Source organism: Myripristis murdjan, chromosome 22 (genome assembly GCF_902150065.1).
Source record: "Myripristis murdjan chromosome 22, fMyrMur1.1, whole genome shotgun sequence".
NCBI lineage: Eukaryota > Metazoa > Chordata > Actinopteri > Holocentriformes > Holocentridae > Myripristis > Myripristis murdjan.
The window spans coordinates 11,081,157-11,094,321 of NC_044001.1; the positions used below are offsets into that span (position 1 = coordinate 11,081,157).

Here is a 13,165-nt window from a genome sequence, read left to right on the forward strand (position 1 = left end):
TTTTTACGACGTTCCGTTTCCGCTCTGCCAGCCAGCCAGGTTCCTCTCCGGCCCGGGAGCCACAGAGCAGCTGGAGGGAGAGAGAGGGAGAGAGAGAGGGACCACCGGAGTGCCGCATGGTAAAAAGAACCAACTTTCCAACACCTCCCATGACATTTGTGAAATCTCAGTGTCAAATCAGGGTCTTGAACTGCGTGTGGCTCAGCTGAAACGGGGCGGAGTTACGGGAGTTTGGCCGGAGTGTGTGTGTGACAGTAACCGGTGAGTTTGAGGTTTGTCCATTCAAAGACAGGATAGAGAGCCGCCAGCATCTATAAACCCATAGCTACAGACTTCTGATTTGGTAATAGCATGATTATAAACTTTGTGTGTGTGTGTGTGTGTGTGTGTGTGTGTGTGTGTGTGTGTGTGTGTGTGTGTGTGTGTGCTGAATCTCCATTGGAGGCGTTCAGGCTGACGTGCATGCATTTTGCATTTTGCAAGACATTTAAAGATGAAGGGGGGGATTCAGAGAAAATACAGCAGAGGAGACATCAGAGGGCCTGGCTGAGCTCTCTGTCCTGGTGTCTGTGGGATTTGTGGGCTTACAAGAGAAGCCGTCCTTTAATTTAAAGCACAGTAATGACAGGCTAGGGGGGCCACCATAATATTATACTAACCCATGGTATTAATACAGTCCATCTGTGAGAGCATCCAGCCTACGATTACACCAGTGAATTGTCCTCGTCTTCTTGTACGGCCTGAAATTTGAGCTGCGGATGTGGGACAAGCCGGCTGAAGACATGGCAAGTGGAGAAATATTTTACCCAGGTCAAGTTTGCCAGGTTTATGTATGTAACAACAGAAAAATCAAAACCTGAGAAAACAATACGAGCTACAGTATGAATATAGTATCTGTCATGGGAGTTACTACTCAACAAAAATATAAAATATTACTCAGTTAATATAAAAAAGGCATTAGAAGTTGATATTCAAACATTTAAGGCCTTTGAATGAAGCAATATAATTTATTACTTGAGCCAGGCAACTAAATAAACCAATGCGTATTGGCTTTGTAAAATTAGTGGTTTTGGCACCTACAACCCTGCTCATCCACATTAACCAGAGCAAATTTTATTGGTTACTTCCTACCTGTACCAGCCGCCAAATGCCTGACAAAGCCAAACACAAAAATGGAAAGTATTACCATGCTTCTTTCCAAAAAAAAAAAAAAAAACAGTGTGGACGACCAGTCAAACTATAAGATATGATTTCATGCATTATTAGTTTGGCTGTGTTTTGGGTTTTCTGTCTGCTTCAGGTTGCAGCAGTGTGGGGTTAGAGGTTGCCAGGTTTGTAATTTCATTCATCAAAATGTTGACACACGGGTGAGGCAGCTGTTTGAATAACAGGATAAAGAGTTGAGTGTACAGTCGGTCATTGTGTTTCACGCTTGTGCTGCTGGGCTCAATCGCTGAGTGTTGTGGATGGTGGCGAGCACAGAGGCTAAGAGTGTGTGTGTGTGTGTGTGTGTGTGGGTATCTGCCGGGGGGAGGCACATCACTCCTTCCAGGAAGTCCTGCGCAGAATTTCCTTTTATAGAAGCCAAACACAAAAGGCTGCTGTTCACTTCCTGTAAACAGCTCGACGGCCGCGCTCGCCCACCTCTGGTTGGTCGGCCTGGCCGTGTGACACCTCTGGGACTCGGGGAGTTCCAGGATGAGGAAGTGGGCTTCCCTTGGAGGCGGCCAGGCACAGGGAATAGAAAGTGCAGTGATGCAGAGAACAAGCAGAGAATGAGGAATAGAAATCAGAAAGAGCAGAAGGATGAGACAGAACCGGGGGCAGAGCTGAGAAGGGCAGCTGGACGGTGACAAGGTATAAAATGTCCTGCTTATTAACAGGACATGAGAATCTATTTGTGAAAAGCCTTAGGGCAAAAAAACATATTGTTACTGTACAAATTTATAATGTTTTTCTTCTATTTTTTGTTGAAAAACTGAAGCATTTTGTACCTCCTGTCCTGTCCTTCTCTCAACAACGAAACAACGTGAAATGGGGAAATCAGTTTTTAGTTGATGTGCCCACCATTGTGCAACTGGGCATCACCCTGTTTTAAAGGATTGAGAGCCACTGGCCTAGATTACCACATTAACCGGCACGGTGCAAGTGGATGGCGCGGTGCAGCTGGGCGGTGCACCTGCCTGCCGGCCTCCAGGTTTTGCTGCAGTCCTCAGAAAGCTTAGCTCTAAGCTACACGAAAGATGTGCAGATGTTCACAATAGAGCCTCTGTTGGCAAGGGGAATGTGTGTTTTAGGGCAGGGGAATGTGCTCGAGGCGTGGCCTAAATGAGGAGGGGCCTGGTGTGTGTGCATGTGTGTGTGTGTGTGTGTGTTTGTGTGTATAATGGGCAGGGCAGCGCAGCCGTCCACAGCAGCCCTGCAGTTACAGAATTCCTACTGGGAGACGACAACATGTCTCAGCCTGGCCTGCCAGCACCCAACGCTCAGTCCAACACACACAAGTCTGAAAATGCACATTAAGGGCTGGGCTCGGTCTAATTTTACTCTGCACGGACAAGAATACACTTGTCGTAGCCAAGAGCACTGAGGAATGAGGCAGCCTGCTAAGACCTGCCCTGAGCGGGGTGAAAGAAACAGAGAGAGAGAGAGATAGAAAGCCAGAGAGAGCAAGGGAGCAAGAGAGCAGGAGAGGGAGGGAGGGACGGAGAGAGGGAGGGAGGGATAAGGAAATAGTGAGCGCTAAGGAGATAAATGAGCAGAGGAGTAAAACGTGCACACACCCTGGAATACAACAAAAGAGTTTCTTGTTTACCTGGTCTCCTGTAAGGCACAGAGGGGGCAACAAAAAGGTAAGTGGCAGTAACTGAGGTGAAAGATGTGTAGCCCTGAGGGAGAAAAGGAGGCGATTGAAGGATAAAGATAGGGGAGATGTGCATTCCGGCTTGAATGACTAGACTGACTTTGATTTTTGTGGCAGATCAATCGGCTGTGCCTTTTGTTATTTTTGAGCGGATCCATGCCCGTCCGTGTTGTGTGGAATAAACTTCAGCGGCAGACACAAGGTGAAACGTGCACGGTTTTCCACATGCAGGGCAATTGTTTATCAGAAAGCAACGCTCCGGGCCACCGAGGCCTTCGTCCGATCTGTGATTCAACATGACAGCACAGCGGGTTGCAGCGTGAAGCCTGAAAGATTGTACGGCTACAGGTTAGTTGAAAGTGTAGAACCAGAAAAGTCTCAGGGAGGTGACAGACTTGTCCTCGTTTCAAGACAGCAGCGTTGTGCTCATGGCCTCAGGGCTTGCCTGTTACATAAGACACAGCAGCCTGCTTCATTTGACCTGTTTGATATCCTTATAGGCCTAAGATTAACCTCAGCTGCTGTGTATCGTTGACACAAGGAAGGAATGCATCAAGACCGCCGCCTGCATAGAGATTGGCTCGCAGATATACGCTGACACCTCATTGGTTTGTTGTACTTTGAATCAGATCAGTGTTTACAGTAAGTCAGTCCCGCGGTCCTGTGAGGGCCAAGGGGGTTTCACAAGGCTGACAGCACGGGAAAAGCTTTTCATGTCGGCCCACCTGACTTTGACGGCGAGCCGTGTTTTGTTACCCGGGTTAATTTGCACGATGTCATCAGAGTCAGACGCAGGAAGTGAGGAAACCTTTGTTTGCTTCCTGTTTCCTGTCTGTGATGTCAGCAAGAATCTAGGCCGCTTTCAGCCTCACGTCGAGACGCTCGCTCTGCAAGACGGGAAGAGCTGCTTTTGTGGTTGAGGGCTGTCTCTCTCTGTGTGTGTGTGTGTGTAACAGGATAAAACGTGTGGTTAACAATCTCACTTTTCACCTTATTAGGTTAATGGATAATACTCAGAGCCTATACATTGCATTGCATCTTGCATTGCAAAGTCTTCTCCTTTGCTGTCATTCACATTCACACGCTCAATCACTGACACTCCTCCCTCCCTCTCTCTCTCTCTCTCTCTCTCCTTTTCCCTCTCTCTGTCTCTCTCTTTTCCTTCCTCATTCATTTGTACTGCAAGTAGTAAACGAGATCCAACACGTCATATAACCTTTTCAGTGTTGCTTCCTGTTCCCAGTTTGTACTTTTTTTTCCTCCTTTCAATGCTCAGTAGTGACCCAGAGATTGTAGAGTGAATGGATTAGGTAGGTGTGTGTTTGTGTGTGTGCATGCATGTGTGTGTGCGTGTGTGCCTCTGTGTATGTGGCTTTTGGGTTTTAGTTTTCAGTTTTCTCTTTCTGTTGTTTGCACTCTGTGTGATATATGCTGCACACCAATCCAGTACAATGCAGTCTTTGCAAGTGCAGGGGATCTGTTTAAATGCTTTGTTAGTATGCTGGGTCAGCATGTAACAGTTTGACTTTAAAAGACAATATCATTATCAGCCCAATATTATTTTTACTGTTATATTTTGCACCTGCGTTTGTGTTGGATTTCTCACAAAAATGCGTGTTAATATCAGCATCCGTATCAGCCGTTATGGATCGGCAGATGTCAGTATTGGCCTCAAAAAATAAAAAAAACATGCAGTCATTCGTGTGTGTCTGTTTCTCCCACTCTGCAGGTGTACATGTGTGTAGATGTGTGACAGCGGAGTGTGTGAGGACAAGCCCCCCGCCCCCCCTGTCAGGATGAGCAGCCAAGGAGGAGGAGCCAAGGACCCCCAGTCAGCCAATCACAGCTCTCGGCCGCTGCCCTCAGTACCAGAGGAGAAGAAGTCTAGAAACAAGATCATCTCCATGTTCGCATCTGAGAAGGGTGAGAGAGAGAGACGTAGACATGCACACACACACACACACACACACACACACACACACACACACACACACACACACACCGGTGACCATCTCCTTCGGTCCTGTGCTAACCCTTGACCTTTACCCCCAGGAGGCCGGAAGAAGGACCGGGACAAGGACAGGCCTGAGATCTCCTCCCCCTCAGACTTCGAACACACCATCCATGTGGGTTTTGATGCCGTCACTGGAGAGTTCACTGTAAGTGTGTCAACTTCATCCTGACTATTAGGGATGTCGCTAGAATCACTATTTAGGCACCAAGTCAATTCTGAAATTTTGAAAAATATATGAATACTAGTGTTTTTAGTATCAACACAACACCCTCACTCTGTAACTCCATGTTGTTATTCTATTGTAGCCTTAACCTGTATGTTTAAACACTGAAACACACAACTCATATGATTAAAACTTTAATTTGAAAAGATTTTTTTGTTGAGATGTTTTAATTTTACGAGGTCACAATCTTGTAACTTGATGTTCGCATTCATGAAACACATAAAGTTTCTTGTTAATGTTCATACAAAGTTTTTGAACAAAGTAATGGAGTACTGGGGTCAACTACCAAAATTCTGGCATCATCACATCCCTACTGGCTGTTTGTACTTTGACATAATAATGTGACAGTCGCCGGTGGTCTGAATTAGATGACATTAGAAGGCCTTTTAAATTTTGTGAATTTTTGTGACCTAAAGTGATCTTAAGATTATTGCTTTACTTGGGATAATTTAGTTGTGTTAAGTTGTGTTTTTCTTTTTGAAGCAATGCATCCTCAACAGGATGACATAAGATTGTTTGTGTGTGTGTTTCATACCAAGACGAATGCGTTGAGTTTTCCAGGTTTCTTATTTTGGTTCTCCCTATTTTCATGTATCAATCAATAATTGTGTGTGTGTGTGTGTGTGTGTGTGTGTGTGTCCAGGGCATGCCGGAGCAGTGGGCCCGTCTCCTTCAAACCTCCAATATTAGCAAATCAGAACAGAAACAGAATCCTCAGGCCGTCCTCGACATTCTCAAGTTCTACGACTCCACCAGCGGAAAACAGAAATACCTGAGTTTTTCTGCCTCAGGTCAGTTTCTTTTCTTCCTCCTCCGTCTCTCTCGCTCAAAAAGGTTTTTTACTCAGATTACAGATCAGCAGGTAACTAAGTCAGGCTTTGCATCTATCACGTCTCCCTCTTCTCCTCTTACATTTTCTCTGCTCTTCTATTGTCTCTTTCAGATAAAGAATCACAGTCGGTGAGTATTCCTGTTTCTCGGCTGGGTGGACAGACATCGTCATTTCATTACACATGTAGATGTCGACTCTGCTCTTTGCACACTTCATCTGTGTGTGTGTGTGTGTGTGTGTGTCATTGTTGCAGCCGGGTAAGAAGGGTACTGAGACCTCCCCATCAGGTGTCAAGGACGGCGATGATGACGACGATGATGAAGCTCCACCCCCAGTTGTGGCACCACGGCCAGAGCACACAAAATCAGTGAGTCAACCTGCCGATTACCACTTTTAAACGTTTAAACATTTCAGCATTTCAGTCTGTATAACGGAAAAGCTGTGGAACGCATGGTGCCACAGTCTATAAAAGAAGGTGAGGAAAATATTGTAATATTTTATGTTCATCAAGAGACGTTAAGGTGTGTATTATTAAAAGTATTTACACAAGTAGATATGACACCACAAGGGAGGGGATGTGTATCTGTGTTGGTATCGCTTCAGTTATATTTAGACCTTAGGGTTTTAGCTTACGCTCTTTTCCAGAGCTTGTAGTGCAATCAGCGTCACATCTGAAATCACTAGAAAAACAGGCCAACAACCAGTGAGGAATTTTCTGTCTGCACCTCTTGTTTTGTGTCAGGTGTACACGAGGTCAGTGATCGATCCGCTCCCACCTCCAGAGGTAGATGCAGCCTCCAAGGCGGCCGACAAACAGAAGAAGAAGGGAGGCAAGATGACCGATGAGGAGATCATGGAGAAACTGCGTATGTCAAACACGCACAACATAGACTGACTCATCTCAGGCGTGGCCACATGTATTTTTTGGCTGCAACAGTGTTCGCTTAACTGCATTTTTTTTTTTTTTGGGATTATCCTTAGGAACTATTGTCAGTGTTGGCGATCCCAAGAAGAAATACACCCGTTATGAGAAGATCGGCCAGGGGTGAGTCAGCATCTGCGCTGGATATGCTGCTGGTTCAGATTCTGGAAATGATAGCAGCTCCCAAACCAAAGAATAAGGGCAACCTATCCGTATAATTTATGTGCATGCATGACTCAAAGATGAATGCTGAAAAAGAAGTTCATAATAAACCTGTACTTTTAAATAGGAAACAACTGACAAAATGCCACTCATGTCATGTCACCTCTCCCTGTCTTTCTTTCACAGGGCGTCTGGCACAGTCTACACAGCTATAGATGTCGCCACAGGGCAAGAGGTACAGTTACTGCACTATTGTCCTCTCTTCTCAATATGTGAGCAAGCCAAGAGGAAGTCATTTTTATTGCTGAAACTCATCAAGTTCCCTTTAGAATGATGCATGAGGTGGAGCTTAGGGGGAAAAAAAATACAACACAGGAGGCCTCACTGGTCCCCTGCTAACAGATGTTCATTAAAATGACATATTTCAAAGCCAAATCCAAGCGTCTTTGTTGTATTTTGGCCACACTGCCTTTTCCAGCTTGAGTAAGTAATGGACTGTGGCCTGTTCCTAGATGGCTTGTGTATACAGTATCGTGGTGTGTTTTGCAGGTGGCCATCAAACAGATCAACTTGCAGAAGCAGCCCAAGAAAGAGCTGATTATCAATGAGATCCTGGTCATGAAGGAGTTGAAGAACCCCAACATTGTCAACTTCGTAGATAGGTAATATCAGCAGTAACTTTAACAGATACTGCGCACATACACACGATTGCAGCATCGACTAAATCGATTAATATGTTAATGTTCATCGATGTGCGTGTGTGCGTTTTTAGTTTCCTGGTTGGAGACGAGCTTTTTGTGGTGATGGAGTACCTGGCCGGTGGCTCTCTAACTGATGTGGTGACAGAGACGTGCATGGACGAGGCTCAGATTGCCGCCGTCTGCAGAGAGGTACGGTGTTATGTAAGAAGGAAGGGAAGGAAAAGGAAGGAAAGGTGTAGGTTTATTTATTAAGAATGATGCAGTAAGTGTAAGTGTTGGGGGGGAGTGCTCCCAGTCCTCAGGCAGCATCTACAGCTTGGATAGAGTTGCATATAGCTGTATGTAAAAAGCCTATTTGTGTCCATCCATACCTACATTTGCTCAATTTTAAGAAAAAGGAAAAAAGGTGAGGCTCTAATAGGAGAATGACTAGGACAAAGGTTAAGCTGAGTACGTGCATGCATTATTGCTGTATTGAATATCAGCACATAACCATTTTTTCAAGTGCAACACCTGCATAAATGGTCATCCAACAAACTTTGGGTTGTTACTGGCCTGTCGCAATATGCAAAAATGTCAATACATTTTATATACACGTTTGACATGCATTCAGAAAGTGTATCTATGTTTTTTTTCTCATTCATTTTTTATCACACAGTGTGATTGATAACATTTTGGTGTTGTAAGCTGCTTCCTTCTCTCTGTCCAGTGTCTCCAGGCTCTGGAGTTCCTTCATGCCAACCAGGTCATCCACAGAGACATCAAGAGTGACAACGTACTGCTGGGCATGGACGGATCGGTCAAACTCAGTAAGAGAGTGCACACAGTACACACACACACACACACACACACATGCATACAAGCACACACAGATGTAGAGAAACACGCACAGTCCACATGTACACTGGATAAGTCCCTCAGTTTTCTGCAGCACAGTGGCTCTTACCAAAAAATACCACATCACTGGTAAACTAATGATTTGCACTTCCTAGTTCAATTTGAATGGTTGTTATTACTTTGAACTGATTGATCTCAGCCCTGTTTGTCTCTCTCCTCCAGCTGACTTTGGCTTCTGCGCCCAGATCACCCCAGAGCAGAGCAAACGCAGCACCATGGTGGGGACGCCGTACTGGATGGCTCCTGAAGTGGTGACCAGGAAGGCTTATGGCCCCAAAGTGGACATTTGGTCCCTGGGTATCATGGCTATAGAGATGGTGGAGGGAGAGCCTCCGTACCTCAACGAGAACCCTCTCAGAGTGAGTGTGTTGTAGCTCACGGATGGGCCAAGCATGTATGACTGTGTGTGCGAGTGTCTGTCCATTTGGGTGCACAGTGCATGTTTGGAAGTGGAGGGGGTTGAGCTGAAATTAAACCGACCATGACAGGCTTTTGTCTAGCTCAGTCACTTTTGATAAAGCTTATCAACATTTTTAAGCTGATATAATAATAATAATAATAATAATATAATCGTGGTCACCAACTGTGTGCATAGCTGCTGTTTTATTCATGACAGGATGACTCATGAGAGGCATTACTTCAATAACAGACCCCCTACAGGGATGAATGAAGTGTTTTATTTTTACTTTACTTCTTCTTGGCAATAGTATTGCCAAGAAGAAGTCTGAAAAATCTAATTTGTTTTTTTGTACAACCGTCAGTCATCACTTAGAAATTTGGCAGCAAGTTATTTGAGAAGCATAAGTTAAGTGTTTCAGTATCTGTATTTTAGTGAAGGTTTTTATTTTAGACTGTAAAATAATTTTAGAACAAATTGTGCCTTAGCTGCAACTTTAGTGATGCAGGATAGGGTGTAACTACAAAGACTGGTGCTATGAAGGAATTGCTTCATGCTAGTATGTAGATGCAAAGTGTGACTGCTGCTTTTGTATGTACTGCATTTCTCACCGTACCGTTGTCTTGCACCTAGGCATTGTATTTAATCGCCACAAACGGGACCCCTGAGCTGCAGAGTCCAGAGAAGCTGTCTCCCGTCTTCAGATCCTTCCTGTCCCGCTGTCTGGAGATGGATGTGGAGAAACGAGGATCGGGCAGAGAACTGCTGCAGGTAGAGCAGGCCGACACACTCTCACTGCCTCATTATAATAACAGTATTTATGATAATAACAATGATGCTCGTCAAAGTTGTTTGTAGGCCAGTGAAAAAGATGATTTTGTGATTGCCTACCCTAGAAATGGAGGTAAGCCACAACTTTGTCATAATTAATATGGATACTCTTTTGTCTGCCTGCACTTGTAGCACCAATTCCTGAAGCTGGCCAAGCCCCTGTCCAGCCTTACCCCCCTCATCCTGGCAGCCAAAGAGGCCATGAGGAGCAACCGCTAGTCCCCATTGCCTGCCATACCAACCAGCATCTTCTACTGCCCTGTGTATGGTAACCACTAGCAAACCGCTAAAGGTTTACTGTGTTTCATTTTTTCCAAATGCCTCTCTCCAAGACGTTGTGTTATCCTTGTGCTTTCTTATCCATGTGCCTTTTTCCATGGCCCCACACAGCCATGTTACATTCACTAACTGCAGTTGTAGCTTGTATGGCTGGTGTGTTTTTTAATGCAACATGTATTTTTTTTGTCATATCAAAGAGATAATTCCAGGCAAAATATGGAACAAAGACTCCAGTGTTTCTGCTGTGCCTGTTGTTGATGTTGACCTTGGTTGCTATAGTTACACTTGCATTTTGGACAGAGTTGCATGTGTTCAAAGTTGCAACGGAAAACCAAAGTATACCAATCGTGTGCCATACAGTAACCAGCTATACCCAGGCCCAGCATCAGTGCAATTTATACTTTTTTCATGGGTATCTTTCATTAACTTCTAATGGTAGGTGTAAAATGTCAAAAAATTTCATGGAAATGACCTTTAACTCACTCAAACTTAACTGAAAGCCATACGCAGGCATGGGGTTGGGGGGGTCTACATTTCTATCACTATGTCGTTCCTTGAAGATGTACTGTTTGTCTTTTGCTGTGCCTTTTACATGTTGTGCCTTAACGTTGGGGTGTGTGTGCTGTATGAACCTGTTTGTCTGAATGTGTTTTATGCAGAACTGGAGGAAGACTTAGCGTTGTTTTGTATATTATGTACTTTCATCGGTCGTATCCTTTTTTTAATCTGTAATTTTTACCAGCTTTTAAAAAAGTATGTATATCATTGTTTTATACTTGTAACTAACATGAGAAATGACCGGTTTGTATTTTTTCAACATGTTTGTGTACCGTTCAACGTCTGTTCACTGAACTGTGCAGTTATCAACCCAAACTCAAAATCATGAACTCAATAGCAAAGCCTCAGCATGACACTCAACATGGAGCTGAGTCAAGTGGTATTTGCAAAGTATTATTTTGCTTTAGAGCACCAGATGGGTTGGGTTTCCAAACTGGGAAAATTCCTCAAATGCCAGCAAGTTTTGACAATCACATGGATTATTTTAATTAATATATTACTTTGAAGACATGTGGTGCTGTGAACCCTTCTCATCTGAGGCTAGAAGCAGGTTCAAATTAATGCTACGTACCTGCAAATACTATTTGGCTGGAGTACGCAACTGTGTGACTTAAGGCTGATAAGAAAGAAAACATTACAGTTTAAGTGTGATGAATGTGTGATTGTCTGCAATAATGTTTTTTGTGTTTTTTTTTTTTTTAAATCATGAAACCAACATCTGCTGATGAATCAAAACCATGTGAAATCACAGAATGTAGGCTAAATTATTATTAAAGGTGGACCTGTTCAAACGTGATGTCTCATTAATACAACTGTGAGTGGATGTCATGGTTGTAATGGAGTTCCCTTCTCTGTTGTTGACACAAGAGGGCACTGTTTGTCTGACTTTTAACAGAAACACTGTAGCACCAGGGTAAAGACAGCACATATGGATATCACACACCCACAGACACACACTCTCGCTCTAGTAAATTGAATTTTGGAGGCGCTTCCTTGCACATCAAGTGCCACATCTTGCACCAAGTCTGAGATCGTCTTCAACACAGATTTACTAAAGATGTTACTGATTCGACTGCAAGCTGCGCTGGCATTCCTCGCTGAAGGTGAGACACATCATTTCTATAGTATAATTTAAAGTTTGGGTTGACTCCTACACAAATAAGTTAACTGTATTTTTGTAGCTGATATATATATGTTTCGTAAAATATTTCACCCTATAATATTAATATCTTTTTTTTTTTATTATTAGTTGCAGTCCAGCTGTGACTCGGTCCCCTGTATCCAAATCTGTTGGTCTGGGAGAAACTGTCTCTCTGAGCTGTACAGCCAGTTCAGGAGTTGGTGAAGATCTGAGCTGGTACCTGCAGAAACCTGGACAGCCTCCCAAACTGCTCTTTTATCAAATAAGTACACGTGCATCAGACACTCTGACCATCAGTGGAGTCAAGGCTGAAGATGCAGGAGTTTATTACTGTATGGGAGTATATGGTGGCCTGGTGTTCACATGGTGAATTATGTACAAAAATACTCCTCAGACTGCATAGAGTTTGCATCTCTGACCTTCTGCTGGAGTTATGCATGACTAGTCCACTGAACGCTATGGTTTAAAGCACAACTAGACAGTACAAGCACAACCACTAAAAAACCCCTGACGTTCGTCCACACCCAGAAAGTGAAACTCAGATTTGCATCACCATGAGATTCATGTTCTGTCCCTCCCAGAATAAAACAGCTCGGGACGCAGATGTTCAACCAAGTCCAGAGAGGTTTCATCTGAAACTTGTTCTCAGTGAAATATGAAAGGAACTAAATGTAGTTGCCAGAAATGGCTGTGTGAAATATTTATTTTTCTTGTATCAAGTCAGAATGTACATGACAGGCTTTATAAAGAAAACAAACAGCTGGACAAAAAGGGCTTGTATCCAGAAAGATCCAGTGGAATACAAAATTTCTTCATCTGTCAAATGTCCGTAATGCTTATGCAGAGGATACAGGGATATCTGATTGGTCACAGATCCTTTTGAATACTGTCCAGATAGGTTTTGTATAACATATTCCTTAGCACACATAATTTAGAATTATACATTCACAACACAAGATTTCTAGGATTATTTATTTGGAAAAATTCTATAAATGCTGTATGGTATGATTTTTTTTTCTGAGTAACTTCCACCAATGACATAGCAAATAATAAACTGGGTAAACCTTGTCCTTAAGTAAGTGATAATCATGAACCATCAAACAATAATATAAGCATAAATCACAATATTTATGGGGGGGGGGAAAGTTGGACACCCTGGACCAATTTATGAGCACAAAGCCATTTTACAAGACTGGAAAAAAGAAAAGTCCTTAGGTTTAAATGACAGAGAAACAGCAAACAAAAGGTAGGGCATATGGCATTTTATAGGTGTGCTTTTGAACTGAGAAAAAAATGCAAGGAAGGGTGGTCTCTCTCTTATCCCATTACTCACAGGAACAGGTGT

The 13,165-nt window shown here is 43.5% G+C and overlaps 1 protein-coding gene across 4 annotated transcripts; it reads left to right on the forward strand.

The window, feature by feature from the left end:
* Window positions 1–37: 37 nt before the first annotated feature.
* LOC115380635 (serine/threonine-protein kinase PAK 2-like) lies at window positions 38–10,317 on the forward strand. 4 transcript variants are annotated; one of them, XM_030081753.1, is made up of 15 exons: window positions 38–261; window positions 4,593–4,786; window positions 4,916–5,022; window positions 5,744–5,891; window positions 6,044–6,060; window positions 6,186–6,299; window positions 6,675–6,798; window positions 6,914–6,977; window positions 7,203–7,251; window positions 7,566–7,678; window positions 7,789–7,906; window positions 8,427–8,526; window positions 8,777–8,973; window positions 9,645–9,782; window positions 9,975–10,317. In XM_030081753.1, the coding sequence occupies exons 2-15, from the start codon at window positions 4,609–4,611 to the stop codon at window positions 10,059–10,061; spliced, it is 1,554 nt and encodes a 517-aa protein (XP_029937613.1). In that variant the 5' UTR covers window positions 38–261; window positions 4,593–4,608; the 3' UTR covers window positions 10,062–10,317. The 4 variants fall into 4 exon arrangements, with proteins under 4 accessions (XP_029937613.1, XP_029937614.1, XP_029937617.1 ...); XM_030081754.1 differs by having other exon boundaries at window positions 38–119; XM_030081757.1 differs by lacking the exon at window positions 38–261 and adding an exon at window positions 1,715–1,857.
* Window positions 10,318–13,165: the final 2,848 nt, after the last annotated feature.

Bases quoted from the DNA above. Each gene is read 5' to 3' on its own strand.
- LOC115380635 (XM_030081753.1), top strand. From the start codon at position 4,609: ATGTGTGACAGCGGAGTGTGTGAGGACAAGCCCCCCGCCCCCCCTGTC. The intron at 4,787-4,915 runs GTGAGAGAGAGA...CTTTACCCCCAG, and splicing joins CATGTTCGCATCTGAGAAGG to GAGGCCGGAAGAAGGACCGG. The intron at 8,527-8,776 runs GTAAGAGAGTGC...TCTCTCCTCCAG, and splicing joins GGACGGATCGGTCAAACTCA to CTGACTTTGGCTTCTGCGCC.